At 47.5% G+C, this 12,653-nt stretch overlaps 1 protein-coding gene across 4 annotated transcripts in view; it reads right to left on the bottom strand.

Moving 5' to 3' along the window:
• The window catches only part of GUF1 (GTP binding elongation factor GUF1), a 178,148-nt gene that overhangs the window by 60,086 nt on the left and 105,409 nt on the right, over positions 1 to 12,653 (bottom strand). For all 4 annotated transcript variants that reach the window (XM_063920983.1, XM_063920982.1, XM_063920981.1 and 1 more), the window contains 3 exons: positions 11,420 to 11,503; positions 9,465 to 9,529; positions 1,794 to 1,997 (listed from right to left, as the gene is read on the bottom strand). In XM_063920983.1, the coding sequence (XP_063777053.1) occupies positions 1,794 to 1,997; positions 9,465 to 9,529; positions 11,420 to 11,503 (353 nt within the window). The remainder of the gene's footprint in view (positions 1 to 1,793; positions 1,998 to 9,464; positions 9,530 to 11,419; positions 11,504 to 12,653) is intronic.

Here is a 12,653-nt window from a genome sequence, read left to right as displayed (position 1 = left end):
TCTCAGGCACCACACCTGCGTATAGAGCACGCTGATTATCTGCACTCTCCAGAGAGGTGAAGCTTGAAAATGGTCTGTTTACACTTAAATACTGCACTAGGTACAAAGTGAAAATGTAACAGATCCAGTTTTAGTAAATCTATGTAAAACTCCCCATAGCAATTATTTCATGAAATAACAACAGTCATTTCTTATAGCCTAAATTAACAACAGCATCCATTTGTTTTATTTATAGTTTCAATTTTTTCAGTTATCATACCACCACCTAGTGGCCTGCAAGTGTAACTGTGACCATATTTATCACAGAAATCTCACAGCATTAATGTCACTTATTTAGATTATTTTTTATCTAAGCACAAACTGGAATATTGGCCCAGGTCTGTAACACAAAAACCAAATTCCAAATGACAGTGCGTGCTTAAGGTTTCCACTTGCTAAGCAGGGTACACACCTGGCCAACAGATCGGCTGCACACATAGACAGATGTGCCGATATACAGTATTTGTAGGTATATCGGCCATCGGCTGTGCTACAGGGCCGACACGATATGTCTATATAACGTCGTTCACAAACATATCAGAATAGACACCTGCTGACACGCTCGTGATACATCAACCGTTCAAATGAATGGCCGATATACCACTTAGGGGGACATGTACTAAGTGGAGAAGTGAGCCAGTGGAGAAGTTGCCCATGACAACCAATCAGCATTGATGTAACATTTATAATTTGCATAATATAAAAGTATACAGAGCAGCTGATTGGCTGACATGGGCAACGTCTCCACTTTTATCACTGCTTAGTACATGTCCTTCATAGTATGTATCCAGCTTAAGACACAGATAAAGCAGACTGTATTGAACAATGGGGGTAATTCTGAGTTGATCGCAGCAGGAACTTTGTCAGCAGTTGGGCAAAACCATGTGCACTGCAGGGGAGGCAGATATAACATGTGCAGAGAGAGTTAAGGGGGGTACTCACGGAGCGATATTCTAAGCAATCTGACTAGATTGCTTAGAATATCAGCATGATCGCTCCGTGTGTAGCCCCCTCGGCGATAGCGATGCGCGGCCCCGCACATCGCTATCGCTGCTGCTAGATTGGCCTACATGCAGGCCAATCTAGCGGGTCGCTCACTTCACCCGCTGGGTGAAGTGAGCGGCCCCCCCGTCTCCCCCCGCACGTTCAGCACAGATTGCGCTGTGCTGAGCGGCAGGAGAGATGTGTGCTGAGCGGTTCGCTCAGCACACATCTCTCCAGCATCGGCCCGTGGGTACTGGGCTTTAGATTTGGGTGTGGTGAGTTAAATCTGCAATCTAAATTGCAGTGTAAAAAAAAAGCAGCCAGTATTTACCCTGCACAGAAACAAAATAACCCACCCAAATCTAACTCTCTCTGCAAATGGTATATCTGCCTCCCCTGCAGTGCACATGGTTTTGCCCAACTGCTAAAAAATTTCCTGCTGCGATCAACTTGGAATTACCCCCAATATCTTGTTGTCAGCTCACAATTGTCATAATGGCAAAACATGACTCAGGTTACTATCAATGTTCCATGTGGTGAGATGTCTCCTGCAATAAAGCTGTCTCTACTGGTTCTGCACACTGGAAGCTGAGGCTGGAATTGGGTGCAATGTCAGCACCACAGCCCTCATAAATCAGCCTCTGAGGCTCCGCTATTGGGCAAGATACCTCACTAAACAGTTCATTTTCTTTTATATTATTAGGTTTTTTGTTTGTATTTTTGTTTTACTACCGCAAACCATAGTGGCCACCAGGAAATATGATACTTACAATTTATCAGTTGGCATTTCTTCAGGAGTCAGGATGCCAACCTCATTGACGTCATAGCTCTTGCCAGTGTGAACAGACACAATTTTGTTGCCTTTGCACACTTCCCCACCAAAGATGGCAATACTGGCTACAACACCTCTGTAGTGATCGAACATGGAGTCAAAGAGCAGGGCTTTAAAGGGACCACCTCTTTCTACTTTAGGTCTGAAACACAAAGACCATAATGCCAGTTATTTTATATGTGACAACCTCCCCTCCTCTGTAACAAAATAAATGAACTGAAACGTACAGGTCATTACACAAGTATGCAACGGTTTTTACAATGAGCTTGTTTTCTCTTCACAAGGGTGTAGTAGGACAGATGTCTGGGAGCCTGGCACTCAGGAGATGCTCAGTAAGGTTAGAGTAGGTGATATGACAATTTGTTTGGCATAATATACACATTTCTGTACTGTGAGTGCACACAACAGAACAAAGATCAGTATGTAAGTATTAAGGTTGGGTCCCCTCCACAGCAGGCAAGAAAGAGATTGAGGACATGGGGGCAGATTTATTAAGCTAAGTGAAGTGATAAATTGGAAGGAGATAAAGGATCAGCCAGTCAGCTCCTAACTGTCATTTTTCAAACCCAGCCTGTGACATGGTAGTTAGGTTCTGATTGGCTGGTGCTTTATCACCTTTCACTTTATCACTTCACCGAGCTTAATAAATCTGCCCCATGATTACATGTGACTGCATCCACAGATCTGCCTTTCCGGGGGGCGTAACTCTTTTGTGTAATGGGCAGTTAGTGCAATACTATGCCGCTTCTGATTGGCTGACTGCTCACTGACCCATCCAGCTGACAGTCCTTAAAGCATTCTGATCATTAGCACTAGAGCTCTTCTATTATATTAAGTCACTCAGTTTGATGTATGATAGATTGACAGCCATAATAACGACATTCGACACGTCGACATGGTTATAATGTCAGCGCTGACCATGCCAATATTCATCATGTAGACAGTGATGAAATGTCAATATATTACAATGTTGACATATAGTCCCTGGCAGCCTAGTGGTGACTTACCTGCTCCTGGCGACTGCAGCAGTGTCTTCCGGGCCCCAGTGGTCATGTCACCGTCACTACCGGGTCAGATCTCCGATTAGGAGGATGTAGGGAGCAGCGTGGGAGGGAGGACGTAGGGAGGAGGGAGGGTGGGTGTAGGTAGCAATACTTACTATTAGTCAAGCAGGCATGGACACACACGGACCGCGCCGTTGGCATTTCAAATGTAGCGCTGGCTGCCAGCCAGTCAGAATTGGCTGGTGGCCGGCACTACATTTGAAATGTTGCCGACGCGGTCAGCTTTAAATACCCCGCTGCCAACCGGGCAGCACAGCCGGGCAATGCTGTACTATAGTGCTCAGCGCTGCCCAGCAAAACTGACACCTAATCCAGTGAATCCCGGGATTGGAGGCTCCAATCCGGGGATTCAAATTCCAGCATTTTTAGGCCAGAATCCCGGGGATTGGCCTACCTACCTCCGATCCTCAGTCATTCTGGTTTTTCTTCACTATTTCTAACCCCTACCTACACCTTTACCTCCCTCTACTACCTAACCCTACCCCCCATACGCAGTATAACTCTCCCGCCAGCAGCCTCATCCTAATGTCGACATTCTGACTTTTCACCTGTCGAAATTTTGTGATTGTCGATACATTGTTAACATTTTAACATCATAACAGTCAACATTGTGGTGTATGAAAGTCACCATGGTTATTGTCTACCTAAACACATATGGACTCTAGTGTATTACACTCCATGACACTATTACATTGTGTCCAATATAAAGTAATGCTACCACTCACACCCCTATGCTGTTGGATGCAGCCAAGCATATACTGTACCAGTAGTCATGGTTTCTTTCACGTCTTTCCTGCATACTGTACGTTTGGTGCAGAGGCGTATCTAGCACGGGGCGAGCAGGGCACGTGCCCTGGGCGCCGTGGAAGCCCCAACAGAGGGGGCGCCACCGGCACGGCCCGCTCACCCCATGCGACAGGGATTCCGCCGGCGCTACCTGCGGCGCTCTCCCTGTCTCGTCCCCGGCTGCTGTGCCTGTCACACTGGACAGGCAGCGGCAGCCAGGAGCCTCCCCTCACCCCCCCCCCCCCTTCCTCCCTGCACACTGTACTGTATAACTGTACGCGATCGCGCGCGACCTGGGAGGTGCGCGCGACCTCGGAGGTGCGCACGCGCGGCCTTCACTGGTGAGCGGGCTTTTCAATTCTGTTTATATTTTTTTTCTGTCAGGAGAGGGGGGTGCAGGACAGTGTGTGTTTGTTAATTGTGTGTGAGTGTGTGTTAATTGTGTGACAGTGTGAGTGTGGTAATTGTGTGTGTGTGGGACAGTGTGAATGTGTGTTACAGTGTGAATGTGTGTTAATTGTGTGTGTTAATTGTGTGTGTGGTACAGTGTGAGTGTGTTAATTGTGTGTGTGTGTGTGTGTGTGTGTGTGTGTGTGTGTGTGTGTGTGTGTGTGTGTGGGACAGTGTGAATGTGTGTTAATTGTGTGGGTGTGTTAATTGTGTGTGTGTGGGACAGTGAGTGTGTGTTATTTGTGTGTGTGGGACAGCGTGCGTGTGTGTTAATTGTGTGTGTGTGTGGGACAGCGTGCGTGCGTGTTAATTGTGTGTGTGTGGGACAGTGTGCGTGTGTGTTATTTGTGGTTGTGGGACAGCGTGCGTGTGTTAATTGTGTGTGTGTGTGGGACAGTGTGCGTGTGTTAATTGTGTGTGTGTGTGGGACAGTGTGAATGTGTGTTAATTGTGTGTGTGTGTTAATTGTGTGTGTGGGACAGTGTGAGTGTGTTAATTTGTGTGTGTGGGACAGTGTGAATGTGTGTTAATTGTGTGGGTGTGTGTGGGACAGTGTGAGTGTGTGTTAATTGTGTGTGTGTGGGACAGTGTGAGTGTGTGTTATTTGTGTGTGTGGGACAGCGTGCGTGTGTGTTAATTGTGTGTGTGTGTGTGCGTGTGTGTTAATTGTGTGTGTGTTAATTGTCCCGGCGGTTATTGGCGTCTGTAGTGTGCGCCCCGTCCGCTGACAGGAGCGGCGGTGTGCGGCTCTCCCCCTCCTCCGCCGGCTTCATCCTCCCGTCGTGGCCCTGCAGTGTGTGCCGGTCTCCCCAGCAGCAGCAGCAGGTTAGTCTCTCTCCCCCCCCCCCCCCCCCTCTCTCTCTCTCTCTCTCTCTCTCCTCCTGTGGATTGAAGTTTGTAAGTATCATTTTCATTTTTAGATGTACCCCTATTGGATTCTACTGGACGAGTGGACGTGACCGGCGTGGGATGTAGGTAAGTAATCTGTCTCTCATTTTTACAGGTGCCCCTATTGGATTCTACTGGACAAGTGGACGTGACCGGCGTGGGATGTAGGTAAGTAATCTCTCTCTCATTTTCACAGGTACCCCTATTGGATTCTACTGGACAAGTGGACGTGACCGGCGTGGGATGTAGGTAAGTAATCTGTCTCTCATTTTTACAGGTGCCCCTATTGGATTCTACTGGACAAGTGGACGTGACCGGCGTGGGATGTAGGTAAGTAATCTGTCTCTCATTTTTACAGGTGCCCCTATTGGATTCTACTGGACAAGTGGACGTGACCGGCGTGGGATGTAGGTAAGTAATCTGTCTCTCATTTTTACAGATTCCCCTACTGGATTCTACTGGACAAGTGGACATGACCGGCGTGGGATGTAGGTAAGTAATCTGTCTCTCATTTTTACAGGTACCCCTATTGGATTCTACTGGACAAGTGGACGTGACCGGCGTGGGATGTAGGTAAGTAATCTGTCTCTCATTTTTACAGATTCCCCTACTGGATTCTACTGGACAAGTGGACGTGACCGGCGTGGGATGTAGGTAAGTAATCTGTCTCTCATTTTTACAGGTACCCCTATTGGATTCTACTGGACAAGTGGACGTGACCGGCGTGGGATGTAGGTAAGTAATCTGTCTCTCATTTTTACAGGTGCCCCTATTGGATTCTACTGGACAAGTGGACGTGACCGGCGTGGGATGTAGGCAAGTAATCTGTCTCTCATTTTTACAGATTCCCCTACTGGATTCTACTGGACAAGTGGAAGTGACCGGCGTGGGATAAAGGTAAGTATGTGTGAGTGTGTCAGTGTGTTTTAATACATTTTTACTGTCACGGTGTGTGAGTTGTGTTTTTATTTGGGTATTTTTTCTGTTGTAGAACTACAGGTACCGGCGGGCCCGTTATTTCCCTGCATGTTGGTACTTGAGGTTCTCCAAGTACCAGCAAGCGGGGGAGGCTTTCTGGGCCTTGTAGTTCCACAACAAAAAACAATATTCTTTTTTTACTTACATGGCTATCAGCCTCCCATCCACAGCCCACGGATGGGGGGGGACAGCCTCGGGCTTCACCCCTGGCCCTTGGGTGCCTGGAGGGGGGGTGACCCCTTGATTTAAGGGGTCCCCACTCCAGGGAACCCCGGCCAGTGGTGACTAGTTGGGGGGATAATGCCACGGCCGCAGGGACCTACATAAATGTGTCCCCCGGCTGTGGCATTATGTCCCTGGCTAGTGGAGCCCGGTGCTGGTTTTAAAAATACGGGGGGACCCCTACATCTTTTGTCCCCCGTATTTTTGGAACCAGGACCGGACTAAGAGCCCGATGCTGGTTGTCTAACCCCTGTCCAATTTTTTCCCAGTATTTAAACAACCAGGACCGGCTCAAAGAGCCCGAGGCTGGTTATACTTAGGAGGGGGGACCTCACGCAGTTTTTTTTACATTTTTAACCCATTCAGACCCTTCTCCATTAAGTTAATGGAAGCCCTGGACAACAAAATTGCATTCATGTCCTCCTCCCACTGCCTTCCCAGTCCCAAACACAAATTATTATTTTTTTCTATAAAAATGTACAATATATCACAAGTATGATGAGCAAGCATGCAGCGGGCATTGGCGGCTTTGGACTGAGTTGCAAATTAGTGGCGGAGGGCTGGGTCAGTTGATGGTGGGCGAGTTTGTAAGCCATTGGTGGTGGCAGCGGGCATCGGCTCAGAGGCAGTGGCGGGCATTGGCTCGGTGGCGGTAGGGGTCATCGGCAGGATTCGGCAGACATTATGGCTGTAGTGCCTCACCGCACGCCACTGACCTCACCGCACGCCACTGGTGTGTGGGACAGTGTGCGAGTGTGTTAATTGTGTGTGTGGGACAGTGTGAGTGTGTGTTAATTGTGTGTGTGTGTGGAACAGTGTTTGTGTGTGTAAATTTTTGCAGTCCAGTGTGTGTGTGGGGGAGAGGAAAGTATGAGAATGTGTGTGTGTAGTCTGAGTGGGTGTGTGTAGGATTTGGGGGTGGCCAGTCTGTGTGTGTGTAATCAGTGTGTGTGGGATGTACTAATGGCCATTTACCGAAGAGAGATATGTATTAAACCACGGGCACCGAGATGCCCTTCTCACTCACCATCCAGCTGGGTGGGCGAGCCGGGCGGGTGGAAAGCCAGCAGCAGGGGCAGCATGCCGGATATCAGCAGCCGAGGGTGGGGGCTGTAAGGCACGTGCGGAGCCCAAAGCCGGAGATCAGCAGTATGTTGACCGGCAATAAGCAGCTTCTGCTTCCGCGTTCAACATGCTGCTGATCTCCGGCTTTGGGCTACGCAGGGTTCGGGGGATGGGTGTCCTCTGCCGGTGTACTGCAGCTCCGGGGGTGCGGGCTCCGGAGGCTTTCAGCACTGTTGAATATCCAGCTGCCTCAAGTATGTACAGCCCGCACCCTCTGCTGCTGATATCCGGCATGCTGCTGGCTGTCCCCCCGCCCGGCTCGGCCACACAGCTGTATGGTGAGAAGGGCATCTCAGTTCCTGAGGTTTAACACATATGCCTCAGAAAATGGCCTCTGCGGTAAACGATACTAATGCTTACCGTGACAGTAACAGCGGGGAGGAAGGCGCACATCGGGATCCTGCAGCATGAAACAAGAACCCCTTTGGAGCGCAGCAGACCACACTGAAAAGGGTGCATACCTGGTGCGGTGCTCTGCATCCCGGGTGGTGCCGAAGATGTGGAGTGTCGGAGGTGGCAGAAGCGCCGCAGCTTGGGGTGAGAAACTGCTGCAGCCCTTCCGCTGTTAAACTCTGCAATTAGTCTATTAAGGGGGTTGGCTCCCCTCATCATAGTGCCCCACAGGCCATGTTAATTCTGGGGGTAGGATCCCCTAACTCTATAATGGGAATTTTGGCTCATATCATGTACTGTAACGTGAATTTTGGCTCATACCGTGTGCTATAATGTGAATTTCGGCTCATACCATGTGGGGTAATGTGAATTTCGGCTCATACTGTGTGCCATAATGTGAATTTCGGCTCATGCCGTGTGGGGTAATGTGAATTTCGGCTCATACTGTGTGCCATAATGTGAATTTCGGCTCATGCCGTGTGGGGTAATGTGAATTTCGGACATACAGTGTGCTATAATGTGAATTTCGGCTCATACCGTGTGCTATAATGTGAAAGGGGCACCAGTACTAGATAGTATAAGGGGTCCTACTACACTGAAGGACATGCCCCTTTTGAGTGACCGCGCCCCTTTTCCGGAGCAGGCGCGCGCATAATTGCTATCTGCACTCTTTCATTCCGCCTTCAAAAATTCAACTTCGACCACTGCACCTACATCTGTACATACACACCCTGACATCTTTGTATGCAGTGACACCGGTGACGTCTGCACATACTTTCCTTTTGTATTTTTTTTTTTATTATTATCATTTTATGTATTTATTATTTTTATAAAAAATTTTTTTTTTTTGTGTGTGTGTGTGTGTGTGTGTGGGGGGGGGGGGGGGCGCCATTATTGATCTTGCCCTGGGCTCCAAAAACCCTAGTTACGCCTCTGGTTTGGTGTGCAAATGAGCCCCTAATGGTTAGTATCCCAGCTGCAGGTAACTTGTGTTGGTAGTGATTTGCTTGCTGGAGAAGCTGCACAATTAGCTGATATATATGTAAATTCCTCTGACAGCTGTGACAGGCCAGTGGTGTTCCCTAGCACTTACAGAGAGACTAATTTAAATAAGCAAAGTGCGAACACATAACAGTGGCACAACAATACAAGCAGCAGTATGAGCAACCACATGTAAGCCCAGGATCTGAAAGCCTAGCTGTGACCCTCAGTCAGGTATATTTATATCACCCATTTCTGATAAGACAGCACTGCACATCTCACCTATAGGGTCTCAGAACCAGAAATGCTACCATATAGGCCATGCTGCGGTTCCCATGTTCACAAGGAGGAAGAAAGTGGAAATAGACAAGGAAGGCAGATATGGAAAAAAGTTTTACAGGAGATAAGAAAAGGTATGACAGATTTCACAGAGCAGCCAGAGAGGCAGTCAGGACAGGCAAATGACGGAAAGACGTCAGTTTCCGACAGATTGAGGTCGATAGGAGTTCCGACCTATTCAATGTCGTCGGAAAGGACCCGACAGCTATTGAATACAGGCCAAAGTGTCTGTGGATGAGGTGGGCATGATGTGTGTGTGTGTGTGTGGTATAGTAGGTGTATAATGGGAATCTATCAAACAGCCCACAGCTCTGATTTTACACAGGGGCCCTTTCACCACTGCATATAGAATACGTTCCACCTGTACAGGAATCTGTACTCACGGTGGGAGTTTTCTAACAACTTCTTGAAGAACTGTTTCCACATTTGTTCCAAATTTTGCAGAGATCTAAAGGATAAAAGAAAAGATGCAATAGCATTTTTTCTACAGGATCCAATCCCCAACAAACCATATAATATAATACATTACGTTTCCATAAGGCACATACAGAACATCATGTACAGACAACAGAGCACAAAGTGTCATACCTGAAATGTAGAAATCTGGTTTTTAAATAAACCTATTACACAATGACCCTATTCAGTAAGTATTGCAGATTCTACTAAAAAGCAGACTCTGCAATCGCTTCTGTAGCATGCTGGGGCTGCCCATCGCAGGGCAAGCTTTACATTGCGGTTGCGGTTGCAGCAATTGCGGACGGCCCCCTGCACCCGCAGCTAGGCTGGGTATGCAGGCGGTCAGACGCTATTTTTCCTATCGGTGAAGCTGCCCTGAAAACACAGCCACCCCGCCCCAGTGTTCCCTGCGCCGCTCCCGCAGTGGTCTGTCGCCGCCCCTGTGTGTCCTGCGAACGCCTCTACCTATCAGGTAGAGGCGTTCGCAGTGAATGCGATCGCATCGCAGTTGCCGTGCGTGAAGGAACCTGTACACTAGCTCCGGCAATGGGGAATTGCGGTCGCATCGCGATAGCAGGAAAAGCAGGCGTGTCATGGGCGTTTTCGGGGCAGCCCAATGAAGTCTGCTTTTCCTGTGATAGGCCGGACCGCCTGCACACGCAGCCTGTGTCTCTCTCTAATTCCTGATTCTGTGATGCTATTTCAATTCAATTTGTGAACACATCGCTGGGCAGCCCCAGCATGCCATTTTATCAGTAGCAGTTTTTGCTAAAATAGCAAAAACTGCTATGGACTCTGAATAACCCCCTTGATACTTAGCCAACAACATACAAATAAAAAACACAAAAATACAAAAGCCTGAATGCTATGTTCAGTGATGGGCCAGTAAGAGGGTACACCAAGCATGCGTTACACTTTTCAAATGACTTAAGATCCTTATAAAGGCCCAGATCAGGATGCTTAGAATAAACCAAGAAAGAAAATTGTCCAAAGGAATAGGTTCAGAGATTACAGAACCAGTGGATTTTGGGGGAGTTTGCCACTAAAGCCCCGTACACACGGGGGAGACGTGTGCTGAGTGATCTGTCACAGAACACTCAGCACACATCTCTCCCCGCTTAGCACAGCGCAATGTGTGCTGAGCGAGGGGGGCGCTCATTTCACCCAGCGGTGAAATGAGCAATCTCACTAGATTTGCATGCATGCCAAATCTAGAGCTGGCGATTGCGACGCGATCGCGCATGGCTGTCGCCGGCATCCTACACACAGAGAGATCTGTGTTTATTTTGAAGCAATCTAGTCAGATTGCTTAGACTTTAAGCACAGATCTCTCAGTGTACCCCCTCTAATGTAAAGTGCCATTCAGTTACATGGCTGGTTTATCCTTATAACTGATTGTCACTTTAAATTTAGCGCCAAACTCCCCACATTAATGATGCTACCGTAATCTTGGAACACATTACATATACAGATGTGTTCAAATACATCTAGCCTCAATATGCTATGCAGCGCAAGATGCCTGGTGTGAGTGAGCCGCCAGGTCCTGTGGAACTCTGCTAACGTTGGGTGTCCAATTGCCAAAAATGCATCTTATTCACTACACAATGTGACCAGAATACACGAGGAGGTGTGCCAAAAGGGGCTGTTTGGAGTGACTGCAGCAAAGATGTATGAGGACATATCTGTACCCCCATTTGGACAGAACCTGTACTATTAACCGAGTTATTCCATTTCTGTATCCTGATTCTGCGATTTTAGTTGTAAACAACCAAATTGACCAACCAAATTACTATGCATATGGGTATCCTATAAGTACTTATGTGTAGCATAAACATACAACAGTCCGCAAATAATTATCTCTATTGGTGGATTGCATACACACCCTAATGCAATCACTGGCTGGAATGTCGAACATCTTTTCAATTTGCTTCTCCACTCTCTCAGGGTCTGCATTCTTTAAATCGATCTACAAAACAAAACAGGATACAGGTTACTCAACATTACAAATATCTTGGTATGAAAAGATCATTGCGGCAAACGGCTTAAAAAAAACCTAAAAAATGAATGCAGTTATTTTATAGCAAGTCCATCCCTAAACAATTCCCAAATAAGGGATGAAAGAAGAGAATTCTGCAGAGTCTAAGCACGCACATAAATTCTGGCCAGACAAAACAGAAGAAATAGACATCTGATGCATCCCAGGGAAACCTATTAACAGATGAAAGGGAAGATGTTCTAAGCCTTGGAGATAGATATAGTGGATGAAGGTTAAGTACCAGCCAATCAGCTCCTAACTGCCATGTGCACTGATACCGCTTCTCCTCCATGAATTACAGCGGCGGTGCACGCTGAGTGACAGATATCGGTGCTGCAATCTAAAATATAGCACGCTGATATGCATGCCAATGTATGAACGGTCAGACCTGCAGCTATCGGTTTCGACAGCTGCAGGTGTCGATGTCCTATCTCCACAGCAGGGACAGTCCTGGCTGTGGCGGGTGCCAGCTCTAGGCTTCATGTGAGATCTCATGTGAGTAGCGAGATCTCATGCATGACCCTGGAGCCGGCTCTCCCCTGCTCCAGCAAATGAGATTTGCTTACATCTCGTTGATGCACCTTCCTGCTTCACCATGGTAAGGACGCGAAGCAGAAAGAACTATAGTGGCACGATATGTTCCATTATAGTACATCTACCCCAGTGTTTGAAAAATGACAGTTTGGAGTGGATTGGTTGGCACTCTATTAATTTCTCTCCAAGGCTTAGTACATCTCTCCCGAAGTCCCTGCCAGTTTTAATGCAACTATTGTCCACGTATTGACTACGTGCGAACGTGCAAACATCTAGTATGTGCAATTGGCCAGGGTGCTCTTAAATCACTTGATAAGATATATCTTCTTGAATCTGCCAATCGGTTGGTAAAACTGTATTAAGTTTAGTGGAAGATTACTGCAACATTTTCAGAAATTCTAATTATGTCTATAAAATGAAGCTGTGGATACTTGACTTATTCCTAGATGCTCCATCAAGATACCCTATTTATGCATATGCAACTTGTAACCTATGTCTAGAAATGAGAGTGTGTGTGGGGGGTGGGGAGGGGATCATGTAAACGAAA

Source organism: Pseudophryne corroboree, chromosome 1 (assembly GCF_028390025.1).
Source record: "Pseudophryne corroboree isolate aPseCor3 chromosome 1, aPseCor3.hap2, whole genome shotgun sequence".
Taxonomy (NCBI): domain Eukaryota; kingdom Metazoa; phylum Chordata; class Amphibia; order Anura; family Myobatrachidae; genus Pseudophryne; species Pseudophryne corroboree.
The sequence above is the reverse complement of the archived record's forward strand: the minus strand, read 5'-3'. Positions and strand labels throughout refer to the sequence as shown.